At 35.4% G+C, this 24,804-nt stretch overlaps 1 protein-coding gene across 2 annotated transcripts in view; it reads right to left on the bottom strand.

Moving 5' to 3' along the window:
* Nucleotides 1–5,902: 5,902 nt before the first annotated feature.
* pik3cb (phosphatidylinositol-4,5-bisphosphate 3-kinase, catalytic subunit beta) overlaps nucleotides 5,903–24,804 on the bottom strand; it is a 53,625-nt gene continuing 34,723 nt past the window's right edge. For both annotated transcript variants that reach the window (XM_073817618.1, XM_073817617.1), the window contains exons 12-24: nucleotides 24,310–24,360; nucleotides 20,667–20,855; nucleotides 20,451–20,572; nucleotides 20,216–20,359; nucleotides 19,983–20,082; nucleotides 18,477–18,661; nucleotides 17,972–18,081; nucleotides 17,805–17,883; nucleotides 16,330–16,497; nucleotides 11,164–11,287; nucleotides 10,849–10,994; nucleotides 10,591–10,723; nucleotides 5,903–7,732 (exon numbers count right to left, since the gene is read on the bottom strand). In XM_073817618.1, coding sequence (XP_073673719.1) covers nucleotides 7,601–7,732; nucleotides 10,591–10,723; nucleotides 10,849–10,994; nucleotides 11,164–11,287; nucleotides 16,330–16,497; nucleotides 17,805–17,883; nucleotides 17,972–18,081; nucleotides 18,477–18,661; nucleotides 19,983–20,082; nucleotides 20,216–20,359; nucleotides 20,451–20,572; nucleotides 20,667–20,855; nucleotides 24,310–24,360 — 1,683 coding nt within the window. In that variant the 3' untranslated portion in view covers nucleotides 5,903–7,600. The remainder of the gene's footprint in view (nucleotides 7,733–10,590; nucleotides 10,724–10,848; nucleotides 10,995–11,163; nucleotides 11,288–16,329; nucleotides 16,498–17,804; nucleotides 17,884–17,971; nucleotides 18,082–18,476; nucleotides 18,662–19,982; nucleotides 20,083–20,215; nucleotides 20,360–20,450; nucleotides 20,573–20,666; nucleotides 20,856–24,309; nucleotides 24,361–24,804) is intronic.

A 24,804-nucleotide genomic window follows, 5' to 3' on the forward strand; every position in this document is an offset into this window, starting at 1 on the left:
CAAACTGCTAGTCAAGCATCCACGATATAATACAACAACCAAAAGTCACATGGGAAATGCAGTTGGGTGCACACACTTGACTCACACAGACTAATGTTTCTGAAAGTTACATGAAAGTCCAGCTTCACCAACTAAATTGCAAAATAGCATTTTTTTTTTCAGGGAAATCACAACATATTTATTTCAATGAATGTATTTAACCCTAAACAAGCATGTAACTTAAATTCATATTCTTAAGTGTCGTGCTTAAGAAATAAAACAATACATAAACAACAATAAACAAACCTCCATAGGCAACCAAAGGCCCGACCAAAAAAAAAGAAAAGAAAAACACACACACACACACACACACACACACACACACACACACACACATAAGCCTGCAGTTACATAATTTTAACAATGCTTGTTAACGTTATCTTAAGGTGCATATTTGTACTTTTTGATGTGGGAATAAAAAACGTTCTACGTGAAAATATTAGTTTGTTACATGCTTTGGTCTTTGTCTTACAAAGAGCTTGCAATTTACGTATACTAAGGAATGAATTGCATCAAAACTATTCATATTATTGCAAATGTAATGGCGACGAAGACTAGAGACGAAAACATCAACACTCTTGTGAATATGGTTTTATATGTTTAAATACATTTGTTTTATTTTCAGCCCAAACTCCCCCGCCCCTGTCCGCCTCTCTACTCACACACGTTGACCTGCAATGCACTGCACGGTACACTGACACAGTTATGTAAAAAGTCGTGTTACCACCGATATAAATCGTTTTTATGATCTTTTTAATTGACATACAGGTGGTAAAAATGAAATACCCATGTAATATTGTATTTATAATGTAGTATAATCATTACAACTCCAAAATATATGAATACTCTACAAAACAGAACGATTAGAACATTTCTGCGCATGCGCAGTACGCGACAGGTTATGCAACATTTTTTTAAACCAACCGTGAAAATATGAAGTAGTCTCACAAACCAGCAAGAGAACGCTTCATTCACGCTTGATCCAGGTCCTTGGAAGTATCAGTGTTTACCGGCTTACTTTTGTCACTGCTAGGCATGTACGAATCCTGCCATACTGTACAATGCTTCACCGGTCCTTATTACAGCTGAAAGCAGCAGATCACGCTCTGACCTCAATTTGGGCTCCTCCCCTTCTACTTCCTATTGGCTGCAGCACTAGGGTTCCCATGGAAAACACTACCTAGTGACGTCAATCCGCGCTCATAGGTGAATGCCTCCGCCAGTCTTTTTATATAAATCGTCAAGGCGCCGCACGTGGAATCCCATGCTGATGGCTGCTACGATCGCTGAAAGTCGAAAAACCAAATAAAGTTTAAAATGACGGCAACGTTACTACATTATATAAAGACAAAATATAATTGCTTGTTAATCTAAGTACTAATGCACTCAGTTACACTTAATACAGCGAAAAACACCCCGCTGCATGCTTCATTTTTTTATACAACGCATATACATTATAGTTGTCCTGTCTAACCACATAACGTTCTTTTTATGCTGCTTTTTTAAATTAGACATAGCTTTTTGATTAATATTTATATTTTTCTTAATTTCAGGTACTGATGCACATTTCTACCGTTACGCTATTTTGTAGTTTAGGCTGAATTACATTTATATTGTAAAGGCGCACAGGGGTCACACCCACTGACTCATACATACACTGTGTCCCATCTTTGACAGAATGAGATGCGATTAGCCATTACTGTGAATGACTGCCCAACCACTATTTCAAGGAACTGTTATATATGTTTGTGTGAGAGGATTTGTTTGCAGACAGTGACCTGCAAATACCTCAGCAGGAATAGAAGAATATATAGTGACACTGTAAATGAAAACATAAAAATAATTCGTATTAAAAAATTTGGACACATACACAATTATCATTGTTTGCTTTTTTAGTGTTTCAACTACCTCGTCTAATGACTCGCTCACTGTTTTTCCCTGCCGACATGGTTAGTGATAACAACTTCCTAGTTGTACAATATTATGCATTAAAAACCAGAAATACTTATAAAGTATGTGAGAAAAAAGGTTTCAATCAGTGATTGGACTAAGGCTGCATTTAAAGGTAAATGCCCTTCCCTTGCTGACTTTCTCTCAGCAGATTTACACTATTGCTATTAGCCAGTCAGCGTATTTTTAAAGGCAAATAAGAACACAGTCTTGAAGGCCCAGTCATTGCGATAATGCCCAATAAAGATTCAAGGAGTTCATTTGGTTTACTCTCTTCATGCTCATTACTGTTTTGTTAAGTAGGCCTACTAAGGTCTGCAGCTTACTCAAAGTGCATAGCCCAGGAATTTCAAACCCAGCTCCTGGAGGGCCACAGTCCTGTAGTCCTGAGTTTAGCTCCAACCTGCTTCAACACACCTATACCTTTAGTTTTGATTAGCTGGTTAAGGTTGGTTTATATTTGGAATATAAACACTCTGAGTTGGCCCTCAGAGTGTTGGGGGTTCTCCAAGACCAGAACTGTATACTGTATACCAGTGGTTCTTATTTCCAGTCCAGGGTAGCCAATGCTCTTCACATTTGTGTTCAAAATTGCCCCATAGACCCTCATTCTCTATTCCCTACATTAGCCCACTAATGTACAAGGGAGTGAAAGAAAATATATATATTTAAATTAAAAAGATATATATTTATTTGAAATGGCGGCAAGGAATATGTGTTTCTTTTATTATCAGAAAACCAGACGGGTAATAAAAATATTTCATCCAGATTTTACCAATATTTTCCTTGTACATTTTTTTCTGTGACAGAGAATATATCTGTCCACTACAGTGGACGTCATGCACTAAAGGATATAATTCTGCCTATGGGCCTATATATAGATTCTCCCTGATTTTGTATATTTTAATATTATTATATAATTTGCACTTGAATGGTTTTATTGAACAGAAATGTGACCCTGGACCAGTCTTGAGTGTTAATTTTTCGAAATTGAGATTTATACATCATCTGATATTTGAATAAATACGGTTTGTATTGATGTATGGTTTGTTAGGATAGGACAATATTTGGCCGAGATACAATTATCTGAGGGTGCAGAAAAAAATATGAAGAAAATCGCCTTTAAAGTTAAAAGTCCAAATTAAGTTCTTAGAAACGCATGTTACTAATCAAAAACTAAGCTTTGATATATTTACTGTGGGAAATGATAAAAAAATAGATAAAAATGGGGAAAAAATAGATAATAGGCATAAAAGAAAAATAGATAAATTTGACCCATAAAATGTATTTTTGCCTATTGCTAAAAATACACCCGTGCTGCTTAAGACTGGTTTTGTGCTCCAGGGTCACAAATATTAAATAGTCTTCAGATTTTATCATTTATTAATGCTAACAGTCTATATTTACTAATTATGGCTTATAAAAGTGTAAGCATTTATACATACTGTATGAGTGCAGATATATGTGTGCTTGATTGCGTTCGCGTGTGTTGTGGGAAGGTGTGTGTGCTTATGTGTGTTTGTATTTGTGCTTATGTATGAATAGCCCACCACCACAAACCTCACTCTTACCTTTTGTTTGTTACACTTCACTTTACTGTGCCGCTTGTTGTTATTTAATGTTATTATGTGTATTCATAGCATTTACTGTTAGTAAATGTTTTAAAAACATGTTTTTTTTTTTTCAGACCAGTCAATGACTTTCATTGACTCACTATACCGTTGATGCGTGTAATTCCCTCAAAATAACATATATTGAAAAAAACGTTATTGGCATGATTTTTCACTTGCTTAAAAGTAAAACCAAACACAAAATATTACTTTGTTACTGAATAATATTGATGCATCAGAGGGTTAATAACCTTATGAAAGCTTAGCAAACTGGCAGCTCCAGTAGTAATGAAAAGATATTGAGATATTATATTAAACCCTGTCATCGAAACTAGAATGTATAAACCTTAATTAGACAATTTAATAATCAAGTAAAAAGAAATTAATACCTGTATGATATTAAAGCATACCCACATTGGACAAGTGGTTTGGAAAATAGGTGAATAGATTATTCAGATGCAGGAGCCATCTTCTGGCGAGACATGGGAATTAATTAAGCACGAACCTCCACAAAGTGCATTATGGGTATTCCCCTTGCCGGTTGTGCACTCGTTATTCCAGTGCGAGTGTAGAGGCAATTTCGGACACAGCCTCTGTCCATTCTAAGAAGCTGATCACCTAAATCAAGAAGCACAAAATGTGCAGAGTGACTTGAGAACCACTGCTAGTGTATATAAAAAGTATTCAAACATTCATGTTTTGTTGTTTTACAATGATAATCAGAGTTAATTTAATTAAGGTAAAGCTTGGAGAATGTATTTTTCATGAGGATCATGAACTGTGGTCATGCCTGTGATACTGGCACAGACAGTTAGAAAAACTCTTAATTATACTGTATTGATAGATACTTTCATTACTTCCGATCTCACAAGTCAAAAAAATATGTATTTTGTTTCTATACTTTTGTGCAGGCCTGTGTAAATAAACACATTAAAGCAGGGTTCCTACAGGGTTTAAAAAGTATGGAATTTGATTAAAGTTTTTTCCAGGTCTGGAAAAGTCTGGAAAAAAGAAAGCAGAGTATGGAAAAATATTTGTTTCAAAACTTTTGCCGCTATGTAGTTTTTTTTTTATTTTTTTCTTTTTTGAAAATTAGAAAAATAGAAAATTAAGAATTTAATGAAAATAAATTTATTGTACAAGGAGTGAGGTTTCATGGCAGCTGTTTAGTGATTCTTTAGTGATTGTCAAATACGACTAAACAAATTCAAGGTGCACTAATTCATTATGTAAATTGCATTTTATAATCATTTTGGGTTTCTTCTCACTATATTCTTAGCACCATATTACATAGCCTCAAGGACCTTGTGCACACAAGCAACTATTAAACTTAGCATACAGGACAGTGCACACTGATCCACCTATTGTGCCATCAGCCTATTTTGTGGTGTGGTTTCTTGGCTGCCACAGACTATGCATTAAAGAGACCTAAGGCCTTGAAATATGGCATTCTGCCCTAATGAAAGCCACATTTTAAACACTTTCTTTACAGTTCAAGTCAAATTTTATGCCATCAGCTCATTTTGTGTCATGGTTTCTCTACCACCACAGAGGATATGTTAAATTGGACATTAGGCCTTGATATTATATTAGAGGTACCACCATAAGAAAATTTTTCACAAGTAGATCTCTGTTAATTCATGTGCATCCAGGCTCTCGTTTTATTCATAGTAAGATGGCAGTGATGCACAAAAGAAATAGATTATATAAAACTAGAAACTGCAATGCGTAGGCATGCAAAAAATGTCCATGTACTTGGAGTTTCTCGAGGGCACAAAAAATTTCTTGTGTGCATGTAGAAGTCTGTATTATTTGTTTATTTATTTATTCTATTTTAGAGGCTCTGTATGTTGTCACTTCAAAAAAATCAATGAAAAAAACCCTTGAGAAAATAAAAATATTTAAAGATGACTGTAGTATATTCCAAAAAATTAAGCTGAAAAGAATGCTCTATGAACCATTTATGTTAAATATGGTCTGAAAAGCTACTGAGAGGTTTGGAAATTTGAGTCTGGAAAAGTATGGAATTTTCGAAATGAAAATGTGTAGGAACACTGTTAAAGGGTAGTTGCATACATAGTAGAGATGTTGCTGGTTGGTCTGTACCTTCAATTCACCCAAAAATCTACAATGAAAGTTGTGCAGAAGTTTCAAAAAGACCTGGTTCCGTAAACATGATCCTTAACTGCAGTGGTTTAATCCAAGTCTTCTAAAGTATCACTTTGAACCAAACTTTGAACCTTTTTGACTTCTTTTCAAAAATTTATTTATTTTCTAAATCATACTGTAATTATAAAGGAGAGTTCAATGAAAACAACTTTAATAGTATTTCTATAAAATGGGCAAGACAGAGCAAAGCCTGTATTAAACGTTTCAGTGAAATCAAAAGTCATCAGTGTAACATACAGCAGCATGAGCGCACACACATACACTCTCAAAATAGGTTTACAGTTGCACTTTTACGGTTGCATATTGCACCAAGACATCGAGACATCCCCTAATAAAGCACAAGGAGTAGGGCCAATACACATTTGAGTGTAACCTGTTCTAGTATAAAATGAAATTTATTTGACAGACACAAATCTTATTCTCTCATATACCATAACAGCACAAAAAGTGAAATCATTATTCTCTCTGGAATGTTGGTCCTAGAATCTTTGCATTGCTCTTAATAATTTCATTATATCACAGTACAGTCTTTCTTCCCATTCACACATACGGATACTCAGTGTAAAAATAACATGCTCAGTGCATCTATACATCTCTAGTCACACAGCCAAAAATAGAAGCAGCACTAGAGACAGCATGTTATGTGTAGTAAAAAAACATTGATAATTACTCTCTGTGCTTTACAATATAGGCATTAATCAGTGATTACTACTGCCTGAGCTGTCAGTAGACAGTAGCTGTCATGACAGTTAGACCTCCCCTTTTTGGTCCTCTGAGTCTTTTGTGCAGATATTCTGAGTAAACAGGCAGTTGAAACTGTGAATTTTGATATGCAGGCATATAGGAAGCCCACACAAACTTGTGAATTACTCTTAAAACAACAGGCACCAAAATGAACAATATGTATGGTCTAAACCATTAAACAATGGGGTTGGATACAATGCTGTGCTTATGTTTAGATGCAAGATTTTTTTATGGGTAGCACCAGAGAACAAACTACATGAGCTTTGCTCAACATAGAAAGGAGAGAAGGGATGTTGAGGAAGGTCCTTCATTGACACAGAGTTTGTTCAAAGTGATCCTCAGTGAATATCTGTGTGTGAAGCCACCTCACTTTGTTTAAATTACAGCGATATTCTGCTATACATAAAGTAGTACTGTGGTATATAGGAACAGTGCTTTACTATTACAACTTTTAAAACTCATAAAATATTTATACCTACAACATGATTCCAGTGTTTTTAAGACTATTCCTCATAATAAAGTAGTCTGGCACATACAGGTAAAAAAAAGTTGCTTGTGCAGTGAGGCACACGTTTACATTTTGGTATAATAAGATTCACTTTCTCTGAGCTTGTGCTTTGATTTGTCCATTTTCAAAGGTCTATGAGTCCCAATATGTTAACATGGCTGTACAATAAACATTTCTAGATGGCCAAAACTTGCCTTGTTGTGTCGCGGTTTAGGGACTCCTGCTTTCCTCTCGAAGGACATGCTGGAGTTATTCATCGTTTATTGATTTTTTTCAGTGGAGGAAAAAAGCTGAAATGGTCCTTGTTGTTAGCTTGTATAAGGCAATTACATCCAATGTCAAGTCAGGGTTTTTTATGGTTCTCCTGTGGTCAGATGCAGTTGATATTCAACAGAATATAAAAGCATGGAAGCTTATAAGTTTTTCGTGTATTCCTGCAGACTCCAGACCTTTGCGATTTGGCCATCAATTTCATAAGATCATAAATAAGTTGAAATTCACTTTTGTGAACAGTTTTGTTCCCCTAATGGTGTTCTGACCCTGACTTCAGTTTGGAGCCTGATGTTGTGTTTCCCTAGGTTTATGAAGGGTGAGCCACAATGTGGGCCATCCAGTTGACTTTGGTGGTCCAACTCTCTCGCAGAGCTTCATCAAACTTCTGCCGGAACTGTTTGAGGGCCTCCTCATCAGTTTTACCTAACGCCAAAGAGTCCTGGAAGACAAAAACATACAGCTGGTATCATGTATTTTATTAAACTGTAGCGATGCACCGAATGTTCAGCAACCGAAAATTTATAAGCAAAAAGGCTGAATAAATTATACAAAAAAATGTAACGCGATCAAATAGAGGCACACACTAATGCAGCAAACATGTCGTCAGTGTGGAAGCATTTAAAACTGTCCAGGAAAGACTAAAAAAAAAGTAACAAGCACCGACAGCGAGAGACAGTATAGAACCGCATCGCATACCTTCGATGAGAACTGAAAGGGGTGGTTTTTGCTGGTTACTGTATGATAACTGAAATCGCAAAATGGCCTTAAACCATTAGTAAATAAACTACAAAACATTATGTTGTCTAATACACGCACAAGTTGTATTTATTCTGACAGCTCTGCACAAGCTCATTAGCCAGGGTTTAAAGTCCAAAGTGCGAGGGAAATCTGTGCTGAAACAGCGTGATGAGAATCATTCATAAATCTGCTGCTGTCAGCAAAAAGCAGTACTGAGGTCTTCTTGCGGGTTTCCACCAAAATAAAAGTCAACATTCATAAATGTTGGCATTGTAATTTTACTGTTGTTCTGTAAAATAAAATAAAAAAATAAGACAAAAATAATTATAACAATCATTACAACAGCTCTATTAATACATTTATTATAACATTCTCCTTAGCTTAGCAAGGCTGCATTTATTTGTACACTAAAAAACACATGCCTGATTCAAGAAGGGGGTCTTAAAAATGGCCAAAGAATATTATTTTACTAACTTATTAAGTTAAATTGTGCTTTGTTGGTAGGCTATAATGTCTACTACAACGTTAAAAATGTTTAGTGTTAAATAAATATTTTTAAATTGTTGTTTTGTAATTGATTTTTTTTTTCTTTGAAAAGCAAGTATTGCCTATTTAATTTATGCAATGCTGAAAAGAATTGGCAAAATACATGATCATTCCAATTGTTTTGATTGGTTCTAAAAGTGGTGGTTGTTCTATGGTCCAATCTTTAACTGATTCTTTAATTGAATTTTGATTTGTAAATAAGAGTAATCGTAAACTGTAGTAAATGGTTGTGTACCCAATGATGATGCAAATGTGTACTAAATGAAAAGAGATGAGATTAGTAAGTCTTACTTAAAATTGACAAAGCAGTCCATTATGTCATGTATCGAATAGGTTATTTATTTACGAAGGAAAGTCATATGGGGATTTCTTTGCATTCTGCCCGTTCTAACCGTAGTTGTAGAGATGATCACCCTAAATCTATTTACAAAGATATTGGTGCTGCTAGATCCCATTGATCTATGCTCTTTTGAAGTATTTGCAGGCGTATTTTAGGATTCATGAGTCATAAGGGTACATTTTTTTAAATTGAGATGTATACATCGTCTGAATTCATAATCTGAATGAATAAATAAGCTTTCTATTGATGTTTGATAGGATAGGACAATATTTGTTCGAGATCTGAAAATCCGGAATCTGAGGGTGCAATAAAATTAAAGTTGTCCAAATATAGATCTTAGCAATATTTACAGTAGGAAATTGACAAAATATCTTCATGGAACATGAGCTTTACTTAATATTCTAATGATTTTTGGCATAAAAGAAAAATCGATAATTTTGACCCATACAATGCATTTTTGGCTATTGCTACACATACCCGTGCTACTTACGACTCGTTTTGTGGTCCAGGCCAGGGTCACATTTCATATGCTTACTGCTCTATTTAATGAGGTAAACCATTTCTTAAGTGGCTGCACGAGAGTCATGTAAATAAATCATTAAGAATCTAGACAAAACGCATTTTAACTTGCAATAAAGCATATGATTAAGAGATAAATGCATTTAACAAATTAAATAATCGTCTATCATTTTTCTAATAGCAGAACGAAGTTGAGTTTACATAGATAAAAAAGGTTAGATCTACTCATCATGTAAAGCACTCATCACTGCCCATATTGTACACAAAATATACTAAAAAAAATAACGACTGAAAATATAAGCTTTCTTTAGATTAAGCACCTAATACAAGTTTAATTGCTTTCAACATGCAATGAATGCAACATAAAATCCTTAAGACATATTTTTTATTTTCCGATGAATACATAAATATAATGTATTAAATGCTTCAGACTGAGGTGTTAATTAGACTAAAATATACTCGTATGCAACATGGTCCACTTTGAATACAACCAGAAAGTAGCATCATTTCCTCACGCCAGTTTCAGCCATTTTGGTTTTTTCCAAATAAAATATTTTTTGTTGTTTTGTAATTTAAATTTTCAGAAAGAGACATCTACAGTGGCAGACAGTAAGTCAGACAGTGATTCATATTTTCTGAACAGTTAATAATGTCTGGGAGACCATCAGCCTGTGACTGTAGTGTACACTACAGTCTTTAGACCTGGAAAAAATATTCAATACGTCATGACTTTAGCAGAGAGTCCATAAAAAAAGTAATATGATAGCTTTGTGTGAGTAACAGACAAAATTTAAGTAATTATCTTTATAAGAATCTTTCTTTTTACCATAGCTTTTAAATACAGTTTATTCACAATATGCATTTATGTATATAAATAACACACAAGGAAAGCTAGGGTGGAAGATTTTCAGTGTACCGTTTAAATGAATGTTCCTCACACAAATCTATCATATGCCTTGGACATATGTATGGATTATGTTTAATGGTGCTTTTTCAGTCATTTTTGGAGCTTGACAGCCCCACTACTATTTATTTACCATTTCATTGAACAGAATAGGCTTTGCATTTTGTAAGACAAAACTTAACTTGGTTCACTCAATCAGAATGAATAAATTACAATTCTCATTTTCATGTTGCGCTGGATGTGTGTTTACCTTTAAATACTGGATATCTTTGACAGACGTAAGCTCTGGCAGGCCTGCTGTGAGCATCAGAGCAAAGAGCGTGATGAACAGGTTTCCATTCTTTCTTAGAATCAGATACGCCTCCTCACAATATTGCCTAAAACTACACACATATACAAAGCACTGTTAATTAAGCATTCTATATTATTAGAAATGATGAAAAAATAAATAAATGTACAAATTGTGCATTAAGAGTAATGCGAAATACACAAAACGTTTTTCACTAACTTTCCAAATTTCTCTGTGTTGCCCGTTTTTCCCTGTTGAATCACGTGGATGAAGTCGTGAGTGAGGATGAAAGGAACACGTTCACGCTTGATCCCAAACTTGGACTTAAAGTTTCCTAGGATATGGCCAAAGTCTATGTGGAAGAGCTGAATCACACACACACACACACACACACACACTAAATAAATAATAAATATCAATTCAATAAATACCCTGTTAATCTGAAAATAACCAAATTTCATTTATCATGCTAAGTCTTACATAAATACAACCATTTTAATCAACAGAAGACCTTAAAAGACAAGAGTAAGTTACCTGTCCTGTACTGCGAACCATAATGTTGTCACTATGCCGATCACCAATGCCCAAGACGTAGGTGGCAACACAATAACCAGCACACGATAGAGTGAACTCCTCAATGGCTTTGTCCAAAGCATCTCTGTCAACACATCATGTATGTTTTGACACAAACAGCAACTATATTTGATAAGAACATGACTGTCACTTATAATATTAAAAAATAAATCTAGATTGCCAAGACTGCAAGGATGCTAGATCTAGAAGAGTTACTTTTGCCACAAAACTGAAAATACATTGTCTTTATGTTATATTGAAATTCACAATGAGAGATGCAAATCAGGGCTCTAGAGTGTGACCAATTTGGTTGCACGTGCAACCTAATTTCTCAATGGTGTGACTAAAAAAAAAAAAAAAAAAAAAAAAGACGTTCAAGTACAAAAAAAAACAAAAAAAAAACAAAAAAAACTACTACGTGTGACTACGAAAAATTATTTAGGAGCACCATGTGCAACTGACCCGAACAGCATATTTGTGTTTGCACTCAGGGGAGCTTAAAAGGTTTCTATGTGTTTTTGCAACGCTGAGTAATGTATCACAGACATATCTCTCGAATCCTTTAATAAACAAAGTGTAGAGAGAGTGTAAATAAGAGACTGATTGTGCAGTATAGAGAGCTTTGTTGATTATAATAGAGCTTTGTGAGATTGCAAACTAAGATGAGTGACAGCTTTTAATAATTTTTAAGGGAGTTTGTAAAGAGTTTATAAATGAGATATTGATTTAATACAACAGTTAAATAAACAAGAAGTTTTGTTGTCAAAAGTAACAGCCGCTGCCCATCTCCACTCAAACACAGCAGTGTTTTGTTTATGAATGAATGTGCATTTTTAAACTAATCTAGTGAAATGATTCAATTTCCCATTCATAAAGACAGTCAAATGAATGATATGATTCAGTAATTAAGTCTTGCTGCCACCTTCTGGCAGATCTTTTCAGTTATTTAAATCATTTAATATTTCTGTATTCAAAATTTTATATTTAAAACATTAAACTCAACATGAATTTATGAATTTAATTGCAAAATCATAACCAATGCTATGACACGGAGCCATCAACCTCCCAGGTCCGGAGATGGCATTAGATAATGAGCCACATACGATCAAGTCCGAGTCAGAGCCAGAGAAATTTTAAAGGTCCACTATAGCGCCTTGAAACACGCAGCGTTATTCTATGTGGTGACGTACTTTTAACTGAAACAAAAACATATCGCCCAGCCCCGCCCACTAATTTTGAATAGCCAATAGCGTTCCATTTATATCTGCTCAGGCAAGAGCCGTTGAGCTTGGTAAAGCCGCATTTGTAAGCTTATGACAGCCACAGACTAATAAATTACCCCACAGATTCAATATGAAACTTGCTAAAACGAAATAGTGATCATTATCATGCTGAGGCTGTGTAGTTTAATACATGCCGACCCACATATGAGCGCTTATGATCTCCTCCGCGTCTCTGTGTAGGGGGCGGGACACTACGGACTCTAGAGAGCATTTGATTGGACAGAACGGTTGATGAGAAAGTGAAGTGCACGGTGATATCATCCAAATCCTTGATTCAAATTGGCGGAAGTGACGAGACTGTAAGTTTTGAATGCCCATATCTTGTAAATGCGAATTTTGTCTTTGTTTTGCAGCACACTAGCTTATAGATAACCTTAAGGCTAATATATTCATACTAAAAGCCAAAAAACTTTAATTTTGATTTCAGGGGGACTTTAAGTTTAAATTTCAGCTCAGTGAAGCACTTTAAGCACCAACACTTTTTCAGTAATTTACCTTTCTTGTAGAATTGTGCTTCAAATAAAGAACTCAGAATAAAGATCACGATTCTCACGATTCTGGAGAACTTTTTTATTTTAAAGTCCCCCTGAAATCAAAATGAAAGTTTTTTGGCTTTTAGTATGAATATATTAGCCTTAAGATTATCTATAGTCTAGTGTGCTTCAAAACAACGACAAAATTCACATTTACAAGATATGGGCATTCAAAACTTACAGTCTCGTCACTTCCGCCAATATGAATCAAGGATTTGGATGATATCACCGTGCACTTCAGTTTCTCATCAAACGTATTGTCCAATCAAATGCTCTCTAGAGTCCGTAGTGTCCCGCCCCCATCACAGAGACACGGAGCAGATCATAAGCGCTCATATGTGCGGTCGGCATGTATTAAACCACACAGCCTCAGCATGATAATGATCACTATTTCGTTTTAGCAAGTTTCATATTAAATCTGTGGGGTAATTTATTAGTCTGTGGCGGTCATAAGCTTACAAATGCGGCTTTACCAAGCTCAACGGCTCTGGCCCGAGCAGATAAATGGAACGCTATTGGCTATTCAAAATAAGTGGGTGGGGCTGGGCGATATGTTTTTGTTTCAGTTAAAAGTATGTCACCACATAGAATAACGCTGCGTGTTTCAAGGCACTTCATTGGACCTTTAAAGATTTACCCCTGACCATCAGGTTATCAAACAGCAGTAAAATAGCAGTAAAATAAGACGAAATAAACTTTGCTTTAAATTTAAAGAAATGTAATGAAAAATAATGTAAAAAAATAAATAAAATCACCATTAAACATTAAAAAATAAACATACAAAGGTATTATGTCAGAGTAAAGCGATTTAAAGATTCTTAGCTAGAAACTATCAACATTTTATGGCTGTCACCGTCCACTCTGTGGGATGCCCAAGTTTACTTCACCATTTTACAAATAAATCCTAATCTAATCATGACAAACTATATATCAGGGTTCCTCAAATCTTACCCTGGAGGTCCAATGCGCTGCAGAGTTTAGCTCCAACCCTGATGAAACTCACCTACCTGTGATTCGCTAATGATCCTGAAGACCTTGATTAGCATGCTCAGGTGTGTTTGATTAGGGTTAGAGCTAAACTCTGCAGTGCATTGGACCTCCAGGGTAAGATTTGAGGATCCCTGCTATATATCATTGGAAAGGTTTAAGGCTCCTAAATAGATATTTGACATTTTTTTGTGTTACAAATTATGAAAAAATAATTTATGACAAGAGTTTTATAGATTAATTTATGACAAGAGTACACCTCAAAAATCTACTTCATAACAGGAGTTCTGACCTTTCTCACAAACAGACTTCCTTGTTGCCTTTTTCCATATTACACATTAGAAATAATAAGAAATTATATATCAGATGAAAACTTAATTTCAAAATTCATCCTTTGGAATGCCATTTTAAAATCAGACATTGAATTAACATGGAAACTGTACATCAAAATCATATTACTAAATGATTTGTCCATGAATTATAAAGATTTAAGATTCAATTCTTCATTTTCACGACTCTGTTCAAAAATGGGAGTAACAGTTAAGGAGTAATGGATCGTCATGCTCATATATAGTTCCATTGCTCTGCTGGTCCATAAATCTGGCACGATCAAAGTATTCTTTCAATATTCAAAGTGCTAATAGAGACCGAATTTTCTAAGCATGATACAGAGCTATCTACACAACTACACAAGTTACTATAGCCCACATACTAATAACAGCCTAGATATTTTATGTATCTTAATTTGCGCGCGTTGGGGAGTCGCTCTCTAAATGCAGGGTATTAAAATTGCTTTTGAATGCGTGTGCGTGTTTTACTTTTGGTTTCGTTTTAACGTGCATTTTACAATACAAGAGATTACTTTAACAAAACCATTTAAAAGTGGGTGGACACCAACGGGATTTTGAAAAGCGTGTCCCCAAAGGAAATTACGCCCCTGTGTGAGTGGATCTCTGCCGCTGAGTTATCATTTGATGTGAATGAATGCCGCGTTGTACAGTACATTGAAACAGAGCTGCCATGAATTGCATCTGACAGAATGTGCGCTGAAGATGAAGTTTAAATGGTTATGTAATGTTGGAGAGAACAGCGAATCTGTCACTGCATCAGCTCTCAGCAGTCTGTGCAGTAATTAGGCTAGCAAAAGTTTTGTAAAATATAAATAGAATATAATTGGCTTAGTCGTATAAATGCTAGATTAAGATCGTGAGGGGGGTTGAATCGAGATTAATTGTGCAGCTCTACTGCACAGATATGGCACAAAACAATTTTTGTTTAAATTATTCAACACTCTGGTTATGTGAAACATACAAACTAATTAAATGAAAATAGTTGAATTATGGAAAATTATTTTCCATATCAAGTAGAAGAAAAAATTAAGGAATCATTTAAAGTTGAGGAAAGAATTATGGAATCAGCTTGTAATTTTTATTTCTGAAACAAATATCTAAACTTGTCTAAGAGGCTAATTAGTCATTTAAAAGAGAGTGCTTACAGACCTTAACAAGCTGTTGATCTTGGCTAATTGTGAGGTAACATGGCCCCAACAAGAAAGCTGTCAGCTGAATGACAGCAACTCATGATATGGCCAGCACACAGTCCGGATCTCAATCCGATTGAAAATGTATGGCGGAAATTGAAAAAAATGGTCCATGACAAGGCTCCATCTTGCAAAGCTGATCTGTCAACCGCTATTCAAGAAAGTTGGAATCAGCCTGATGAAAAATATTGTTTTTCATTAGTGAAGTCCATGTCCTAAAGAATTCAGGCCGTCATAAATGCCAGAAGAGGAGCAAAAAACTACTAATTGTGTTTTTTGGTTGATGTTTCGATAATTTTTGTACTTGATATGGAATTTTTTTTTCATTAATTAAAAGAGTTTCATTTCATTTGCTTGATGTATGTTTCACATAACCAGAATGTTGAATTATTAAACAAAAATAGTTTTGTGTCATATCTATGATTTGTTTATTTGCTACGAAGTAAACAATTTAGGTGAACATCATCGAAGTGTAGTGATTCCATACTTTTTGCCAGGGCTCGTATCAATTCACATAATATTTAAAAACATGAAAAAACACAACAAACAAAACTAGTATTATCCTTTGACAAAACTTTGTGTAGATTTTGGTATATGGTGTGTAATCTGGTATTGGCTGTTTAATTAGCCTGTTTGATATACGGTATCACTAACCATGATAAAAAATATTGAGAAACACAGCATTTCAACAATTTTCAATATCCAAGGGCCTTAAAGTCAGAAAAAACTAATGTATTAAATTCAAAAACTGTTCATATCTTTGTCTACTACAAGTCTAACTCACCCAGAGTTCTTGTCTTTGAGCCAGTTCAGTAGAGCATCTTTATTGAAGGCAGCAGCAGCAGCCATGTTGCTGCTTGTTTTTTGGATGTTCGCAATGGTATCAGCTGAAGACACAACCTCAATCAGACCAGAGTGATCGCCTGTCGCCAAGCAACCATAAGGCACAATTCTACGAGACATTGATGGGAAAAAAACAACAAATTTAAAATTCTCCAAAAAAAGTGAATTCACGCTTCACGTTAATTTTCACAATTCATTTTAACTGTGACAACCTTAATAGATTTAGTTTATTTGTGCAAGGGCAATTTTTTCCCACTTTATCTTGAATTTGTCGGGCATTTTTGTTCTTTTTTTGGTGCATTTTTGCCACAAGCCCCCTTTAATTTCTTAGATTTTTTTGTCATTTTCAGCCAAAATATCAAAAAATTCTTAAATCAAGAAGGATTTTCTAGACTAATAAAAATGATTGTCTTGTTTTTTAGGAAAAAAAAAAACTCAAAATGAATTGCGTTTTTGCTTAAAACAAGCTAAATAATCTGCCAATGGGGTAAGAAAAATAATCTTGTTTTCTGTTTGAAATAAGATTTCTTTGGTTACCCAACTGGCAGATTATTTAGCTTGTTCTAAGCAAAAACTCACTTAATTTTGACTTGTTTTTTTCTGAAAACAAGAAAATAATTTTTACTTCTCTAGAAAATCCTTCTTAATTTAAGAATTTTTAGATATTTTGGCTTTTTGAAGTACAACAATTAATTGTTAGGTTTATATATTAATCAAATTCACTTTGAGAAGTTTACTTCCAGAATAAAAATGTACAGAAAATGCGGTTATAAACGATCCCAGCCATGTAAGAAGAGTCTGATCTAGCGAAACAATCAGTTATTATAATTTTTTTAGTACAATTTATATACTTTTTAACCTCAAATGCTTGTCTTGCTCTGCCTGAACTGTTTCTTCTGGTTCAAGACAGTTAGGCTATGTCGAAAAACTCTTATCCATCTTATTTTATCCCTCAACTTCAAAATCGTCCTACATCGTTGTTTTACCTTTTTTGTTACGGGTGTTTGATCTTCTTTGTTGCAAACACTGGGTTGGTACTTCTGCAGTGATGTATGATGATTTTGAAATCATTTTTGAAGTTAAGGGAGAATATAAGATGAGAGTTTTTCGACATACCCTAACTGTTTTGAACCGGAAAAAAAATTGTTTGAAGCCGCATTTAAACTGCATTTTGAAAGTTCAAACTCGAGGCACCATAGAAGCCCACTACGCGGAGAAAAATCCTGAAATGTTTTCCTCAAAAACATAATTTCTTTACGACTGAAGAAAGAAAGACATGAACATCTCGGATGACAAGGGGGTGAGCACATTATCTCTTAAGAAGTGAACTACTGTTTTAATAGTCGCACACTTACAAATGAAAACTAGGATCAACAAAATATACACAATTCTTACACAGACACATACACACTTTACCTGAGGTCCAGGTTAGCCTCCTTCCACAGAAGATCCATTAACCTCAAAATCTGTAGAGTCAACATGTCCTGCCGCAGGTCTGAGAAATAAATATTTGTAAAAGTTTATTTCATGTCATCTTGCAACAGCCTTGTCTTTGCCTATTATCTGAGCCATCTGTCCCTCACCATCACCATTTTTGAAGATGATTCCCACTGTGTCTCCTCCCAACAGCTTGTTATTGTAAACAATCCACAGAGGTTTCATTTTAGAGTCCATGTACTTACACCTCTCCACACTGACAGAGAAATAAAAAAAAGATGACCAAATTCATCTTACTGTTGTATGCAGTATTTTGTATGAAATGACAGCAACAATTTGGTAAAAGTGATGAATCCTACAAAGTATCATAAACAGCAAAGCAATAGTGAATCTCTTCCATGTGAAATCAAGTGTACTCCTGAGGGCCATCTTGCAAAGTTTTGCTCCTAATTTAACTAAACACAACAGAACAAGCAACCAGGTCTTGTGAAAAGTCTTAAAAAAACAGTCTTAAAAGGCCATTGCATTCATAATGAAAAGAAACAATTCCTCAGCCAACTAATAAAGTTAATTAATCTTATGAAATGTGCAGTGCACTACTTTGAAAACACTATATGCATAAAACAATACACACACAAACACAGATCTTACATCACTCCAGCGAGCAATACATTGGGGTTGAGAGGTGACTGCAGGTCAGATAGAGTCTCGATGAATCCCGTCTGTCTAAGGCAGGTCATCATGGCCTCTTTAAGATGAGCTTGTTTTGTCTTAGTTTTTATTGTGCCCAATTTAATCAGCTCGTTTACAGCTTTCAGCTTATTGAGAGCTTCAACCTACAAAATAATATCAAAACACCATAATGTTAAGTTCAAAAAAGAATCATAAAATGAAAAAATATAATACATATAAAAAAAACTTATAAAATAACTTTGAGTGGATAATTTTTTTTATTTAGATAGAAGAAAAGCATAAAAAATGATTTTTTTTTTAATTCAAAGTGAATTACAGATTAAAAACACAATAACAGAAGTGTTTGATCTTAAAAAGTCAAGTGACAAGCGATAAAAAGTTTAATCCCTTCCATGTAAAATGCTCTTAGAGGGCCATCTTGCAGATTTCAGACCCAACTTTAATTATACGCACCAGAACAAGCTAATCAGGTCTCATGTCTGAATTTGCTACTGTAATATGTGAAAAGCAGTACCCTCTTAAAAATAAAGGTGCTTCACGATGCCACAGAAGAACCTATTTGTGTCCAAATGGTTCCATAAAGAACCTTTAACATCTGAAGAACCTTTGTGTCACAAAAGGTTCTTTGTGGCGAAAGAAGGTTCTTCAGATTATAAAAAGGTAAGAAAGAATTGGTTCTTTAAAGAACCTTTGACTAAATGGTTCTTTGTGGAATCAAAAATGGCTCTTCTACGGAATCGCTGTGAAGAACCTTTAAAAGCACCTTTATTTTTAAGAGTGTTTGTGCAATGAGTAGTACATTCAAATTTACAGTAGATACTTCAAGTGATTCTAAAGTACAACTCCAATACTTTACTCTTCCATAAGTCCACAGTACAGCAGTCTTGAGTGACCAAAAAGTTGCAAAATTCATCATCAAATGAAGCACCTACTCTGATAGTACACAATTTTGGATGCAGTGAAGGTCTGCAAGATTATTATAAGGCAGCTCTTATTGGAAATAAAGTTGGTTAACAGATTTATTAAACATTTATTCTTGACAATGCATGACACAAGAGGTGACTCATTTTGTGATCATTAGGACTGTACTTTTGACTTTTTTTTTGGAAATGTCCAGTTGTCAATGTTTCTTAAGAACTGTTCCTCTTTGCTCTTACTATTTGTTAATGTCTGGCATTTGCTCTTGTTATTTTTGACACTGTGTCCTTTAACATATTCAATTTTTTTGACCAGTAGTTGGCCTCTTTGAACCACTGTTAGTTATGTTGCTTAAACTCACTCCTCAGAATGCAAACAATCCAATGCCCATTATAACTGCACATTTGAAATAAACATTGTTAGATTGTGTGTGTTCTGATTTGATACAAAATACAATATGAATGAAATTTAAAAAAAAAAAAAAATAGAAAAGAATAGAAAATAATAGAAAACAAAATGAAAATAAAAAAAATGAAAATGTTGCACCTGTTTTTTGAGAACTTCTATGTGTGGGATGCAGCCTCTGCAGTATGCTTCCAAAATCAGAGCAAAATGAACAGACACAGGTGGCATGTACATTTCAGACCTGTAATGTACAACACACACACACACACACACACACACACACACACAATCATTAACTCTGCATAAGCATACTGAAATACCAGGTGAAGCCAAGTATTTACATATTCAGGCTTCTTCAACATGCATACACTTGCCTGAGATGCCAGAAGAGGAAATGGCCAATCTTGCGGCTGGACTGAGCACGCTCCATGAGGAAACGGCTGAGGGCGCAGTCATAGTATGGCTCATAGCGCAACACCTGCACAAGCTGCAGTAAATACTGCAACAGCTCATCATCACTAACACACACAGAAACAAACATTCAGATTTCAGCAATTCCTATGAGGTTCGTCCTTGACAATGTGCTCGATGACACCATAGACCCCTCACCTCATATCTCTAAGGCAGTTGACCGCAAATTCTCTGACATATTGGTCAGGGTAGTTGAAGTCCAGAAGTTCTAGAGCATCTCGAGGGCTTAGTTTGGGCCAAATCTGCAACAAAGCCTGGAGCTATAGTACAAGAGAGAATTTTGAAGGAAACATTGCTTGAGTTTCAACATTTCTGTTGGTTAATGTATAAGTATGTGCATGCTTGTGGGTATACCTGAGCCATATCTTCATGTTTGCTCCATTTGACAGACAGCAGAAGTTTGGGGAGAGATTGAGGAAAGTTTTCTCTGCAGTCATAGCGAAGCGTCCATATCAGATCTTTCTCATTCTCACAAAGCTGAGAGAGAGGATCCCTCTCCATGATCTCCTTTAGCTCTATGTAAAACTTCTTACCCCCACGACCCTACAGACATTGATTTCCATATATCAATATACACGTCACAGACACAACAATATTTACAGTATGGCACAAAAGTGAGTACACCCCTCACATTTCTGCAACCATTTTAGTATATCTTCTTAGGGGACAATACTATAGAAATGAAACTTGGATATATTTTAGAGTACGCTTGAGGATGCCCCACAGGTGCTTAATAGGGTTCAGGTCTGGAGACATACTTGGCCACCCCATCACCTTCACCTTCAGCTTGGTGGTGTGTTTGGGATCGTTATCATGTTGGAAAACTGCCATTCGGCCTACTTTCTGGAGGGAAGGCATCATGTTCATGTTCTGCAAAATGTACAGTACATAATGGAATCCATGTTTCCCTCAATGAACTGCAGCTCCCCAGTACCAGCAGCACTCATGCAGCCCCAGACCATGATCATGGCCGTAGCCAGCTATGAGGTCACCGAGGTCCGGACCTCGGTCATTTTTTTTATATTCAAATATAAAATGTCAAGCTCTCTGAATGATTATTTAGTGTTTGCAGTTCATGTTGCTGAGAGAAGCTAGCGCATGTGAACGGGGCTTGAGAGCGCGTTGAGTGAGAGCGCGGGTGCAGCCTCCGTTTGTTGCCAGATCCACCTATTACACGTGTTTTTAGACTTGTTTTTCCAATTTAGTATGACACTTTGGAACGTTTATAAAGTGGAAAGTTGAACGTTAGTGTTAGTGATATGTGAACCTGGACCACAAAACCAGTCTTAAGTCGCTGGGGTATATTTGTAGCAATAGCCAAAAATACATTGTATGGGTTCTTTTATGTCAAAAATCATTAGGAAATTAAGTAAAGATCATGTTACATTAAGATTTTTTGTAAAATTCCTACTGTAAACCTATCAAAATGTAATTTTTGATTAGTAATATGCATTGTTAAGAACTTAATTTGGACAACTTTAAAGGTGATTTTCTCAGTATTTAGATTTTTTTGCAACCTTAGATTCCAGATTTTCAAATAGATATATCTCGGCCAAATATTGTCCTATCCTAACAAACCATACACCAATAGAAAGCTTATTTATTGAGCTTTCGTATGATGTATATATCTCAGTTTTGTAAAATTTCACCTTATGACTGGTTTTGTGGTCCAGGGTCACAAATATTTATCTTATTTACAAAACACAAGCTTTGAACTTATTTCGGATATCTTTTTCTTTCTTTTTGTAATTGCTTGTTTTTCGTAGCAACATCTGGCAACATTGCACATTCATAAAAAAATCTAATAGACAATCTTTGTAACTTAATTGCTGACAGGAAGATACCACAATCGATAATATCTGAAAGAAATGTATAACACTATCAAAAACAATAGCATAATACAAATCTGTTTGTTACAGAATGAAATAGGCTACTATGACAAATAACGTTAACGTTACTGGCCAGCAGGAAGACGTCTAATGCTCTTTAGTTAACAAAAAACATTAATCAAAGCAGTGTTTCTCAACTGGTGGGTCGCAGAAATGTTTTGAGTGGGTCGCGGAGTGTACAGTCAAAGAAACAACAAAATTCTGTTTTTTCTGACGCTATAGACTATTATTTTGAAAGACGTGCGTGAAAGCGGTTGACTCTTCTATCAGTACCTGAGAAAAACGCTTTTTCCTCATTCAGTATCTACGGTCAAATGAGATGTTGTCAAGTTTTATGCCAGTGTCATTATTCTAACGTTATTTTTAGAACTTGTTATAAAAGAAAAATTCCCTGGCCTCACCTAAAAAAAAAAAAACGAACTTTCCAGTCCTGTCAGTCATACTGTGCTCGTTGCGCGCACTCTTCAACTACACGCGCAAATTTACCATGGTAAAAGAACTTGGGTGTTATTATAGCACAATTCTTAACACCTTACTTCGGACCTCATTAATTTTCAAACCCTGGTTACGGCCTTGACCATGATGCTACCACCCCCATGCTTGACTGTAGGCAAGACACAATTTTCTTGGTACTCCTCACCAGGGCATTGCCACACATGCTGGACACCATCTGAGCCAAACAAGTTTATCTTATAGTCTCATCAGACCACAGGACATGGTTCCAGTAATTCATGCTCTTGAACAGGTTGTCTTCAGCAAACTGTTTGTGGGCTTTCTTGTGAGCCAGCTTCAGATGAGGCTTCCTTCTGGGACAACGCCTATGCAAACCAACTTGTTGCAGTGTGCGGCGTATGGTCTGAGCACTGACAAGCTGACCTTCTACTTCTGCAACCTTTAAAGCAATGCTAGCAGCACTCATGCATCTGTTTTTTGAAGCCAGATCCTGCACCTGATGAACAGAACGAGTGCTTAACTTCGTTAATCAACCCTTGCAAAGCCTGTTCTGAATGGAACACATCTTGGAAAACCTCTGTATAACCCTGACCACTGTAGTGTAACTCGGTTTCAGGGTGTTACTGAACCTCTAATAGCCTTGGACATCTTTGTGGAGAGCAACAATTATAATTCTCAAATCCTCAAGAGAGTTATTTGTCATGAGATGTTTAACATCCAGTGGTCAGTATGAGAGAATTGTACTTAAAGCGCCAAATTTTAACTGCTCTAATACAAGATACACAACTTTGTATGGTCCTGTCAAGCAGACAAAAACACAAACATGATGAACAGGACATGTGGCTTTGCATGGTTAAACAACATACTGCTGTTATCACTTATGTATTCACTTTTGTTGCCAGCTATTTTGACAATAATGGCTGTATGTTGAGTAATTTATTTTCAGAGGACAGTAAATATATACTGCTATACAAGCTGCACATTGACTACTCTAAATTATATCCAAGTTTCATTTCTATAGTAATGTCCCTTGAGAAGATATGCTAAAATGGTTGCTGAATTGTAAGGGGTGTACTCACTTTTTTGAGATACTGTATATGAAGGTAATGGTATTAAAAAGGGTCCTATTATGCCTATTATTTAGCGTGTAATATTGCTGTTTGTGCATGAAAAAGATGTGCCAAGCTGCAAAATTACAAAGCACAAAGTCCACTCCAAAGGGGGTTGTTCTCTAAATCAGCCAGCACTCTTTCTGAACACCTCGATTGCAGTCCTGAGGTTTCTTCCAGGACTGTACATGTCAGAATATCCCACATTCAAATGCTTCAAAAGTTTAAACTGATAAGGTTTTAAATGGACGCAAAAAATAAACTTTTCATGATGATGAACAACTGCAAGTCACATGAACATGAGCGTGATAGACAAGAAAATGAAAAACAAACAGATGCTTGTTGTTGTCATAGTAACTGAGTCACCAGCTGTAAGGCACAGCCCTTCACAGTCACATTCTGGGAACACCTATATTACATAAAGTGGCAAAAAGGGCATAATAGGACCCTTTTAAGAAAAATAATCTACAACAACATAAAAACAAGAAGTTGTGCATTATATCAACTTTATAAAAATTTAAGTGTTGAATGAATGCTACATTTTACCATTGTCATGGAATCACTGGCTCCAGCTATCTCTGCAGCTTTTTCCAGGATCTATGAAGAAATGTTATATATATATCAGAATATCCAGTAACATGAAAAAATGTTTCCTTATTGTGTATGTGTGTAGTCTCAGAGATGGCACACCCACAAATCGTTTACTAGTCTGTGGGCCTATATACTAGTAACATCTAGTAAACTGGTTACTAGACATGCACACAAACTGTTTCAGAAATTCCGTCTATAAATGAATCACTAAACAATAATGTGTGCAAGTACATGTGTACATACATCGCCGCTCAAAAGTTCGGGATCAGTAAAACTGTTAATGCTTTTTGAAGGAAACTTTTTTGCTCATCAAGGCTGTGTTTATTTTATTACAATTACAGAAAAATGGTAATATTGTGCAATTTTAATGCAATTTAAAATACTTGTTTTCTATTTTAAAATACTTTATAATATAATTTATTCCTGTGATGCAAAGCTGAATTTTCAGCA

The sequence above is a fragment of the Garra rufa genome, chromosome 14 (genome assembly GCF_049309525.1).
Source record: "Garra rufa chromosome 14, GarRuf1.0, whole genome shotgun sequence".
NCBI classification, from domain to species: Eukaryota; Metazoa; Chordata; class Actinopteri; order Cypriniformes; family Cyprinidae; genus Garra; species Garra rufa.